The 12,968-nt window shown below is 33.7% G+C and overlaps 2 protein-coding genes across 2 annotated transcripts in view; one reads left to right on the top strand and one right to left on the bottom strand.

Moving 5' to 3' along the window:
• Positions 1-1,613: 1,613 nt before the first annotated feature.
• Positions 1,614-11,023, bottom strand: LOC125068930 (mitochondrial genome maintenance exonuclease 1-like). The gene is made up of 5 exons (XM_047678315.1): positions 10,814-11,023; positions 10,020-10,487; positions 3,081-3,294; positions 2,104-2,449; positions 1,614-1,700 (listed from the first exon to the last, which is right to left on the bottom strand). The coding sequence occupies exons 1-4, from the start codon at positions 11,004-11,006 to the stop codon at positions 2,113-2,115; spliced, it is 1,212 nt and encodes a 403-aa protein (XP_047534271.1). The 5' UTR covers positions 11,007-11,023; the 3' UTR covers positions 1,614-1,700; positions 2,104-2,112.
• Positions 11,024-12,157: 1,134 nt separating this feature from the next.
• Positions 12,158-12,968, top strand: part of LOC125068861 (connectin-like) — a 60,380-nt gene continuing 59,569 nt past the window's right edge. Inside the window, exon 1 of the mRNA XM_047678205.1 lies at positions 12,158-12,405. The gene's annotated coding sequence lies outside the window, so the exon portion shown is untranslated. The remainder of the gene's footprint in view (positions 12,406-12,968) is intronic.

Here is a 12,968-nt window from a genome sequence, read left to right as displayed (position 1 = left end):
AGAAAATGTTACTAACATTGATCTATAGAACTGAGGGCAATGATAACTATCGTTGTTGTATATTGAAGCGATAATAAGAAAACTGACTAGTTATTAAAGATTTATTTGGCATACTAAAAACACTTAACATAAAATAAAAAGAATTCGAGAAATCATGAAAACCTATCATTTTGCAATGAAAATGTTTATAGCAAATTAGCGTAATAAGATGTGGCAATTGTTTTTTATAAGCTTTCATAAATACCACGATAATAATGCTCGTAAACAATTATTTTCCCTTTACATCGATAAGATAGTATTACAGTTTTGCTTGTATGAAAAAAAAAATACGATTCTTATTATTTTTGTCATTCATTAGAACTAATTTTAATTATTTATTAAAAAGATTTTTTTGTACTACATTAAATTAGATAACAAACTCGAAAAAAAACTAGCCAAAACATTATTTATTATTAATTAATTTAAATAACAATAGTTTACAAAAACAACCAATGCAATGCGTAGCTATAAAATAAAGACTTAACCATAATAAATACAGACAATTAAATATTCACCAATTAGTTTCTTAAGGTTCCAACACACATGTATGTCTTAGCTTAGTTCAAATGCTAAATTATAAGTATAGGGAGTATCAGAAGTATACATCAAAGACTATGATTATTAATAAAGTTAAAATTATATTTTATTAAAAACATTTAACAACCAGCATACTCTTATAGATTAAAGCAATACAGATAAAATTATATTATACTTCTATCATATAAATTTAGTGTACATGTGTTTTGGTGCCTTATAACTCACATTACTCCGCTTTGAGCTTCAAGCTTCAGTTGGTACTCGAAGCTCTTCCTCTAACAACATTCTAAGATAACAACATACCCAATAACAATTCCAGTCTTTACCCCAGTCGCATTTGATCTTTAGCCACCAATGACAAATTGTCTTATTTTTTGTAAATATTAAACTATTCACGACAGAAACAATAATTGCAATATTATGTAGTAAAACATATATTGATGTCATGTTTCTTTACCATAACTGTTAAACAACTAACTTAACAATGTTTTGTATCGATTTTGACATTATAAGGCATTGAAAAGCACAAATATTCCAGTGAAAACGTGAAACATACCTTATATCTGAGTGATATTTAAATAAGTTTCAAAATAGAAGACAAAATTTCACCTTATTCATTAATGACCATGGAACAAGCAATTTCGTTTTCAACTGAGTTGAAAACTTAAGTATATGGATTAAATAAATATATGTTAACATAATATTTCTATAACAGCAGAATTAGAACTACAAATGTAAGGAAAATATAAGAACTGGAATTAATAAATGCATTCACGCTAGAAATGTCATTAGCAATGGAACTTTTTTTTTTTAATTTTCTTTTATAATAATTGACCACAAAATATACTAGTTACATTACAAACAAATATTAGATAGCTTTTTTATGCAGTGCTTGTGAAAATTTAAAGAAACTTATGATCATTTCGTAAATGATATCAATGTCATATTTTTCTTCAAATATTGGCATATCACATGTGCTATTTTATTTAAATAAATGGTAACATTTGTATGTAATGTCGTACCGCATATTATTCCTCAATCTAGTGAGACTCCAATTTCGAGGTTTTTTTTGTTTCGACGATTATCTTGTAGATAAGATCCAACAGGTGATTGATGAATTGTCTCTGTAAAATGTTAATTTACTGATTAAGGCGAATGTCAAGGTTATTTTTATCGAGGCGATAACCGAACTAATATATTGTTTTTCGTTTTATTTTGTACAAATATAATTGAGGGCGGTTCAGAATACGGCCGCTTTAAAGGATGTAGATCGGCGGGTGGGGGATGTTTTCGCCTATTCTCCAGTATTAATACTATATTGCCTAAAGCTGAGAGCTACTGCCAAAGACAATATTGTCAATTACAAACAAATAATTTATTAAACATATTGATCAGTAGTTTCATTTCTTCATAATAAACATTTAAATTATATCTACTACATGTATTATTTTATTTTGTCCCATAGTAAGATTTATATGACAAATTAAGGATGGTAGTTAAAATATATCTGCAATAAATTACAAGTACCTTAAATTATTAGAGTTTCCCAATTTCCTCCTCGAACAACCGTTTCCCACCCTTCAAAATCTTCTCTGAATCATTGCTATATTTCTCCATATACTCTTCCAGTCTGATCAACCATTGTGCCCAATGTTCTCTAAGCTTATCCGTTGATAGATGGAATACATCTGCCTTAGAACCATCTGTGTAAGCTATGACTAGTAAAGCATCTCTTACGTTAAAGTGTTTGTAATTCAGATCATTGCATACTGCACCAAAGTAAGCTGCCAGCTGGACAGGATTGTCGTATGTCATTGCTATCGATTTTCGTGGCTTATCTGATTTTTTCCATTCAATAAGTGTTGGTTTTTCTCTGGAATATTAAAGAAATATTATAAGCTTATTTAATAACAACTGGGTGATAGATCTTTGTGTAAGTTGTGTGATCTGGGTTGGTACCACCCACTCCTCATATATTCCACTGACAAACAACAATGCTTAGTTTATTTTTTTTTTAATTTTAAAGGTTAGTTAGCCTCTGTAACCACAAACACAACGTAACATTGTAGTTACAAAAATTGCTGGTGCATGCACAATGTAAGACATGGTTAACATTACTTACACTACCAATATCTCTGGGTGGTGATGACCTAATCAGATAGTGTTCAATTAGATGGCTCAAGTGCCACCATGAAAATTGTCACAGATATATTTAATTAACAAAGTATTTACACCATGTAGTTAGTTATAACTTGCCACAAGATGATGCTACAGTATTTTTAACTTTTGTTTAGTTCAACTAGTAAAAATAACAATAATTATCTATTAAATTGACAACATATGTAGGATGCTTGCCACCTGGCCTGTGTTAGCATTGCACAAATAAAAACACTAATTTATATATGTTACTATATGTAATATATAGTATATTGAAATTGATAGTTACTCTTATGAGTGTTATATTGTTGCATTGGATTAATTATTATTATATAAAATTCACTTACTCATAATCAGCAATAGCATCAAATACTCCACGGTATTTCAATACAGGGTGTATTACATTAGATTCTATCGCCTTCGGAGAAGATATACTTTTCAATACCTCCGCGACGGACAACCAGACACCTTCGACATCTTTTTCTATACGTAGTTGGTTCCTTGGTTGCGTGAAATATGTTTTCAGGGTATTATGAAATTTTGTGCCGGATGCCAATTGAGCTGTAAAATAAATAAAAAATATGTAAGGATACAGAAAACCTCTAATTTTAATTTTTTAAAAAAGATATGGCATATGTAGACAGACAAGCAAATGGGCCACCTAAATAATAGTAAGTGGTCACAACCGCCCATAGACAATGGCGTTGTAAGAAATATTAACCATTCCTTACATCGCTAATGCACCACCAACCATGTAACCCAAGTTGTGCATCCCTTGTGCCTGTAGTTACATTAACTCATTCGCCCTTCAAAACGGAACACAACAATACTAAGTATAGCTGTTCGGCGGTAAAATATTTGATGAGTAGGTAATACCTACCAGGCGGGCTTGCACAAAGCCCTACCACTAAGTAAACAATGTCACAACTTTTTTTGTAACAATGTATATTGATTAATATTTAAAATTTGCAATTCTCTCAATTATTTCAAGCCCGAAAACTATAGCCATAAAAGGTATTTGGAATAAGATACACTTTATTATATATTTATAAATGAATTCAATTCATATGTCATTACCATTATTTGACCATGGTTGTATTCAAAGTTACATTACCCAAATGACTCATGGTCATAAGCTAAGGTTACTTTCACAACCAGCTACTTGACTAGTTTTAGATGGTATGTCAATTATTTATTTGAATAACCTTCTATGTAAATACTCTGTCTCTATGGTTTGACTCTCCTTGAAAAACTAGCTGAACATGCAGCTTCACACGCGTAAAATACAGATTATCATTTTGTTGAAAAAAAATAAATTTTAACGCTCAAAGTTGTTATCTACTATTTATTCCTATTTTTATAATTTTAATGTGAAGTTGATAAATACGTTAAAATCACACATATGACTAAATATCTACTAATTTTCAAAACAAATGAATTTACACTACAAAATTCTTCAAAAGTTAAGATTACTTAATTTATTCAGTTTCATCCATATTTAATTGAATAGAGATTCAAAAAAACACTTGATTAATTGTTATTTGTACTAAAAGCCTGAATATTAGTGTTTACATTTCTATCATGACAATGTATGAAAACACCATATGGGGACCTACAATATATTTCAACCCTAACTACCATCATTGATATAGAGTCATCTTAAAAGTTGAAGAAATTGCATATAATCATCACCTTACCAATTTAACACCATTTGAAAGAAAAAAAAATATAAATAAAAGGTAGCCAGGTGGGTATAGCGATCCTTGGGATTCAAGATGGTTTTGTATAAAATCTCATAAAATTAGCGAAAGGATAACAGACAGAATTACTTTACTCGCATTTATAATATAGTATAGAATAGATGTAAAAATTAAACTTGCTCTTAACCTTTGTTTTGATTTATAATTAAAAATAAAATAACAGCCATGACAATTTGATTACTGATCTTCTATGTAAAGAAATATACAAGAATAGAAGTCGATTCATGTTATGATGTATCATAAAATTAACAAAAAACCAGTTTTAACAAATTAATCTCATTGTAATTTCCTAATATGTTTAACCTAAATATAGTTATTATAAGAGGTAATTGATTTTTGATTGATACTCTTATAAATATTATTTGTATTAGATTTTAAAGTGTATGTTAAAGAGATCATAATTCGTGTTGTCATAAATTTTATTACCATATTTGTACAAGTGCATGTTGAACATGTGATTGTTACCAATATAAAGTAACATTCTATAATATTATCAAAATGATTAAACTTTTAAATAGCATTATGTGAAGTACATTATGACAAAAGCAATAAAATGATGCTAAATTTATATTTATATTAATAATAATAATAAATACACTATCCAATAGGAAATTAAGGGCACAAACAGTTACTCTTATTAATAAATGCACGAAAACTGATTAATATTTGTGTTAAAACAATGAAAAAAAAGTAAAGTCTGTCATTTTTTTTTTTGTAGAAATGGTATTTTTAATTTCTGTAAAAATCTAGTGATGAGTATCAGAAAAAATTTCCAGATTCAATTCCAGAAAATGAATTGCAATTGCTGCTATAGGTTTAGGTTTTTTTTGTTAATTTTCTTTTTATCTTGATGAAATTATTTGATATCGTTTATTTAAAGTCACCTTATAAACAGAAGTAATTATTCAAGTTTGGTTATTATTTAGTTTTAGTTTGAAGTTATTTTTGTTAATCAGAGATATATTTTGATTCTTAAAATATTATCTCAAGTATTCTTATTGAAATCAAATAGAATAAACTGTAGCTTTTATGTACTAACTGTATATGTATATAGTAAATAATTTTAAGTGTAACTATCCAAAATAAAATTCAAAAACATTGTAATTTTTTCATTTGACATACACAATGAGCACATATTCTATGCACTTTTTGTGTATGTCATCAACATCTGGATCATATTTTAGATAGTAAAAAGTATAACCATTGATCAAAAGTGGAAATAACAATAAAAATATGATTCTAGATATGTAATTAATCCAGAAGAGAATTAAAAGGGCCTGTAAGCACTGTTGTTGTAGGGATGTAAGGGAGCGCAAACTACACCTTGGCGCTCCAAGCCAACCTCACCTGCCCGTGGTGCATCCTGCCGATCAGCAAACGAGGCTCTGGCGACCGACTGATGGCGGTATAACCATCAAAAATAGGCGTAGCTAAATACCACAGGCCGGTAACGGGCAGCAGCGTCACCGGTGCGAGAAGTTGCGTCCTGCGATCGCCAACCCGCCTGCCCAGCGTGGCGATTATGGGCAATACCTCCAAATGGTAAAAACAGGTAAGCCACGGCCCCCAGTTCCCGGCGGTCCCGCTATTCCTCGTCATGGTGGCGACGGTGGTAACGGCGGGATGGGGGGTGCTAAGAATCACCGGGCTACGGGAGGCCACCAAAACCGACTGACCCTGGCGACGTACAACGGACGCACGCTACGGCTTGACTCGCATCTAGCGCAACTCGAGGTGGAACTTGGGAAAATTAGGTGGCACATATTAGGGTTATGTGAAGTCCGTAGAGAGGGAGAGGACACCGTAACCCTCGAATCGGGCCACCTTATGTATTTCCGAGAGGGAGACCAACAATCCCAAGGAGGCGTTGGGTTTCTGGTTAATAAGTCCCTAGTTGACAACGTTGTGGAAATCTCCAGTGTGTCGAACAGGGTAGCGTACCTCATTGTAAAGCTCACCGAGAGGTACAGCCTCAAGGTGGTGCAAGCGTACGCACCGACCTCGACACACTCGGACGATGAAGTGGAGGAAATGTTCGATGATATATCGAGGGCCCTCCACTCCACCACGAAAACCCACTACAACGTTGTCATGGGGGACTTCAACGCTAAAGTGGGAGTACAGAATTGTAGCGAATCGGTAGTAGGACCCCATGGATTTGGAAGCAGAAATCATAGGGGGCAAATGCTTGTCAACTTTCTCGAACGGGAGGGGCTCTTCTTGATGAACTCCTTCTTCAAGAAGCAGCCCCAAAGGAAGTGGACGTGGCAAAGCCCCGACACTATGACCAAAAATGAGATCGATTTCATCATGACGGACAAAAGGCACATATTCAGAGACGTCTCAGTGATCAACAGGTTCAATACCGGTAGTGATCACCGACTTGTCCGAGGCTCTCTGAATATCAATTTTAAGGCCGAGCGCGTCCGTCTGATGAAGTCTACACTCCGACCATTCCTGCTCCAAACCATTGCGGGATCTGAAACGTTCCAGTCAAACCTGGAGAACCGATTCGCTGCTGTGAAAACCACAACAGACGTAAACCAGAACCTCAAAAATGTAGTGAGAATTCTCAGGGAAGAAGGCACGAGATTTTGTAGCATGCAGCGTAAGGGCAGAAAGTCCAAACTTTCGGAAGAGACTTTAGGGCTAATGAAGAAACGTCGTGAAAACCCACCTGTCACTTCGTCCGAGAAACGGCAACTAAACCAAGAGATCAGCAAGCGCGTACGACACGACCTCCGGTGCTCCAATACTCTTACGATTGAAAGAGCCATCGAGCAGAATCGGGGGTCTAAGGTGTTCGTACAATCTCTTGGAAGAAGCCACCTGACGAAGTTGACCACAGCAAGTGGAGAAGTCGTTTCTTCCAAGCCGGCAGTTCTTTCGGAAGTAGAGGACTTCTACGGCCGGTTATACGCATCGCATGCATCTCGACCTGATCCCGAAAATGAGGATGCTAGAGCTACATTAACACGCCATTTCACCGAAGACCTGCCAGAAGTCAGTATTGGCGAAATCGAGATTGCTCTTAAACAGCTTAAAAATGGAAAAGCCCCAGGAGAGGACGGCGTTACAACAGAGCTATTGAAAGCAGGAGGTAAACCCGTACTGAGGGAGCTCCAGAAGCTTTATAACTCTGTCCTCTTCGAAGGGAGAACTCCGGAGGCGTGGAGTAGGAGTGTGGTCGTCCTGTTCTTCAAAAAGGGAGACAAGACCCTGCTGAAGAACTATCGACCCATATCCCTAATGAGCCACATCTATAAGCTGTTTTCAAGAGTGATCACGAACCGTCTTGCGCGAAGATTCGACGAATTCCAACCCCCGGAACAGGCCGGATTTCGGAGCGGATACGGCACCATAGACCACATCCACACAGTGCGGCAGATTATACAGAAGTCCCATGAGTATAATCGGCCCCTGTGTCTCGCATTCGTGGACTATGAGAAGGCCTTTGACTCGGTTGAAATCTGGGCTGTTCTGGAGTCCCTGCAGCGTTGCCAAGTTGATTGGCGATACATCCAAGTGATGAGATGTCTCTACAAGGCCGCCACCATGTCCGTCCAAGTACAGAGTCGGCAAACGAATCCCATACCATTGCATCGAGGAGTGAGACAAGGGGACGTTATTTCCCCCAAATTGTTCACTAATGCAATGGAGGACATGTTCAAGACGCTGAACTGGAAAGGGCGTGGCATCAACATCAATGGCGAGTACATCTCTCACTTGAGATTCGCAGATGACATCGTCATCATGGCAGAAACGCTGCAGGACCTACAACAGATGCTGAATGAGCTGGCTGATTCTTCTATGCGCATCGGCCTACGGATGAACTTGGATAAAACCAAGGTCATGTTCAATGAACATGTTCTACCGGAACCGATTGCGATACACGGTACCGTCCTCGAAGTTGTTCAAAAATATGTCTACCTCGGGCAGACATTGCGATTAGGTAGAAACAACTTTGAGGACGAGTTGAATAGAAGAATTCAGCTAGGTTGGGCAGCATTTGGGAAGTTACGACGAATCTTCACATCGTCGATCCCACAGTGCCTTAAGACGAAAGTCTTCAACCAGTGCGTCCTACCCGTCATGACATACGGAGCCGAAACGTGGACACTCACGACAAAGCTGGTCCACCGGGTTAAAGTCGCTCAGCGTGCTATGGAAAGGGCTATGCTCGGAGTATCTCTGAGGGATCGCATCAGAAATGAGGTGATCCGTCAGAGAACCAAGGTCATCGACATAGCCCACCGGATTAGTAAGCTGAAGTGGCAGTGGGCTGGCCATATTTGTCGTAGAACCGATAACCGTTGGGGAAAACGTGTTCTAGAGTGGAGACCGCGTCTCGGCAAACGTAGTGTAGGACGTCCTCAGGCTCGGTGGAGTGACGATTTGCGCAAGACGGCTGGCAGGAGCTGGATGCGAGTTGCCGAAGAAAGACCACAGTGGCGTGCATTTGGAGAGGCCTATGTCCAGCAGTGGACGAATGCGGGCTGATGTGTAAGCACTGTTGATTATGTTAAACATTAAATTTTACTAAAAAACAACTGTATATACAACAGTTTATATGGTTCCTTTATATAAACTAGTAGGTCTAGTCTAGTGGTGGGAAACTTCGCGTTTATTCAAAGGATTTTTTAGGAATATCGAAACCTATGGCAGATTTTGTTTTATTTTTAATTTCATTGTAAACTGCAAGTCACTCATTCCCATTTGGCGTCAAAATGATGAAACCTTATATAAATGAAATTTATAATGTCAAATAGAATACATTAGTTCAGTTAGAATTAGTTTGTTTTTTGAGATTTGAGAGTGTGTTTTTCTTTTTTTTTTTATATATAGCACTGCTATCTAACAGGCTGGTAACTTTTTTTCACTCGCTTAAAATAAATTCTTTGTTAAATTGTAACAATTTAGTAAATTGCAATCAAGAATCCTATTTAATTTTCTGCACATCTACATCTGGAGCTCTTCAAAATAAGACCATAAAACAATGGTGTTTTATGTGCAGCTGTCGTCCCATAATCACAATATTAATAAATAAGAGATTTATAAGTATTTTTGTCAAATACTGGTCAAAACCTTTGTATATATATAATTTCAAACATTGTTCAACTCTGATCACATAATACTTTTACTATATATTATATCTTTAATATATAATGTGACTGAGTCTCCTTGCCAAGTAATATACAGTGCAATGTCCTGTCTATATATCAATATAACTTTTAAACTCATAGCTGACTGGCCTAATGACCTATTAAATATTTTTAAACAATGTGTATCTCTTAATAGATTTTTGACTAATTACTGGAAAGAAACATATCAATGTAACCAACATAATAATATAAAATAATTTAGTATATATTAATATAGTAGACTATGGCATCAATTATGCAATTGTCACTTCCAGAAGTTAAAAAAAGCAAATTACTTAATTTTGTTAAAAACAGTCTGTAAATTTCAGATGTTATTTTAACATATGTTTCTTTATAACACATTAAATAAAGCATTTTTACATACCTTGATAAAATCTATTAAATTCTTCCAACCCCATTTCTTCTATTCTTTCTTTTTTCCATTTATCTAATGATTTTCTTGACTCCTCGGTCATTGTTTTGTTTAATATTAAAGTAACAGATGGGTATTGTTGGGCATAATCATTCTGGTGTTGTTTAATTTGGAGAATTTTGTCCTCGCTGACATACCCAGGTTGTGCAGCTGAACTGCCGGTTGCATTGTTCACTACAAATGTCTTTATACCCCTGACAGGTGTTCCATTAAATAAAACTCCCACTAGATTAAAACAAGTCCTCGTATTTTGCCACATAGTGTGTTTAAAACTTTTTACACTCCTAATAACACTGATGTATCTTCTAATAGCACAAAGGCTCTGATTTACTACAGCATCTTGTCTCGTAACGTCGATAAACTTTTGCGTACTTTCATTCGATGCGGTCACTTCGTTGTTTTGATGTGGTCTATTTTTAGCTAAAACAGATAATTTTATAACTGCAAAAATGTACACGAGTATATCACACGGCGCTAAGAGTCATATGATTAAATACGAGATTTGTTCACACGCTTCTGGTATTTAAGACGCACATCGTATATTTACTTTACTTTAGAAACATTAGAACGTAATAAGTCACTGCGTTGTATAAATTAATAATGAAAGATTTATCATGAAGGGTAACCAACACTACAATGACAACTAAAAGGCAATATAGAAAGTTGAAATATTAATTTCACAAGGTTACGAGGCACAGCAAAATGCCAAAATTTAAATAATCGATTTGCTTAAAGTTTAAACTAACCTTCCTTTTTCAATCTACTTTTTTTTTGCTTATTCGTTTCCAATAGTGGTCCAAAAAGTTCCTTATTTTCTTTATTAAATTGCTTTAATTTATCCGCTGGTTTCAAGAATGAAGCGGGTTTAACTACTTTATATCTGACACTTTGTTTTTCTAAAAATGTTTTTAGACTTGTAATCATTATTGGCCGCAGCATTACGAAGCGATAAAGTAAGCTTTAATGAATATTATAAAGAAATGCCTCACCATAAAATAAAATTAAAAGAAATACTTATGGTCAAAATGCAAGTTTTTATTTTTATTTTCAAATTAAATTATTCTAAAACCGATAGAATATAATCCACTGTTATCAATTTTTCGATGTTTATGGAATAAGGATTTAAGTTTAAAATTTTGAATTAATGCACAAAATATTAAAAAAAAATCATAATTTATTCACAAGAACGATGGACATAAACCAATTCTACTTGGTAAGTTGGATTGTCTCTTTCAATTTAAAGTACTCCAATGAAGACAACTTTTATTTTTAGCAGTGGGTAGTGGAAACTGGAAGAAATTGAGAAAAGAAAGAATAATTTTATTAGACTTTAATTTTTATATTTCATAGACCATATTTTTATATCAAAACGAATATTTGATAAATTTTTAACGTGCAAGAACCTATGTTAATTAACTTGATTTGCATTTTTGCAAAAACAAAACGCTTTTCATACTACATCAGAAAATGAATATTGTGAAAATATACTATTTGTGGGATACAGCAACTCATATTTTTAAATACAATTTTTTTAAGTAGATTTTGTTTTTTTTCAGAATATATTATATTTATGTTGTTTTGATTTAGACATCAATGGGGTAAATTACTATCTAAAGTGATTTTCTGAAGTATCGTTTCGGGTTTGAAAATTACTGTTAGATTGTTAATTACGATGACCCTAATATTGTAATTAGAAAATATCCAATTAATTTCATTGTTGTATTATTCCGTCGTTTATTCATATTTTTTCAATAATGTTAAGATAATATTTCTGCTATCTATTGGTACCTTTAAAAACAACTATAAACTGTACAGTAGTTCTTAAGTGATGTTTCATTCTACCGCTAGATGGAGTAGAAGACCTATTCGAACATGTAATTTAAAAATATATGTGTTAATATTTATAAAAGTTAGAGTTATTTATTATTAATATTATATTTACAAAATATATTTCTTTGTTAATATAATACTCTAGAACTAATTAAACATATGATCCAATTATTGTCTTGTAGTAGTTACTGTTATCTGTGACAATTAACAATTTGGCGGGAAATATAGATAGAATAGAGCTCGTTGTAAAGACGCAGGCGCGAAGCCGGTAAAGAACTATGGGCATTTGAAAAAGCCGGCTGTCAGCTGTGTGGTGGTCTGAATGACAAAGTTTATTCATTGAGCATGAGCGAGTGTTCGTAAAAGTATAGCGAAACTCTTTCGTAAAAAAGTACATTTATTAACTGCATATGAAATTATTAAATCAACAAAGCGCTTAAAATAATGAAACACGGACTGTAAGAGTGAAGTGAAAAATTGCGACGAATTTTAGTGAACAATTTCAAAGGTAAGCAATTTTTTTGCATTTTTTATATTAAATAAATATTATGTCACGTACATAAAAAAAATGGTTTCAATAAATTTTTCGGTATATAAAGAAATTTATAAATTATTATAATCGTGTTGATGTCTAAAAAGGTGTTACTTTTGCAATAGTTTTCATAAATTCATAGCGAAGTCTTTCTCACTCAGTTCGTTGGTTTTTTATATTTCGGATATTTACTTTATTTTAAATAAAAAATATCTGTATACATTTTATATACTTTTTAAAGTAAGTAATGCATTTTTTAAAGGTTTACCTTTTAATAATCATTGCTAAGCTATTCCGCAATAATAATAAAAAATATTATCAAATTTGCTTTCCTTCGAAATATTTTATTAAATCAGCCTCATTCGGTCATTTACGAAACTTTGATTAATTTTTTGGGTTTTTATTGCTACTCTTTTTTTTACAAGTATCAATAAAAATACCTCTTACAATTAAAGTCTTATAACTAAGATATAAATATAAAGATTTTCTTTTATATCATTGGCATCCGATGACCATTTTACATTTATCAACAATTAAAT

The sequence above is a fragment of the Vanessa atalanta genome, chromosome 14, assembly GCF_905147765.1.
Source record: "Vanessa atalanta chromosome 14, ilVanAtal1.2, whole genome shotgun sequence".
Lineage (NCBI taxonomy): Eukaryota > Metazoa > Arthropoda > Insecta > Lepidoptera > Nymphalidae > Vanessa > Vanessa atalanta.
This window is presented reverse-complemented; position numbering and strand designations above follow the sequence as displayed.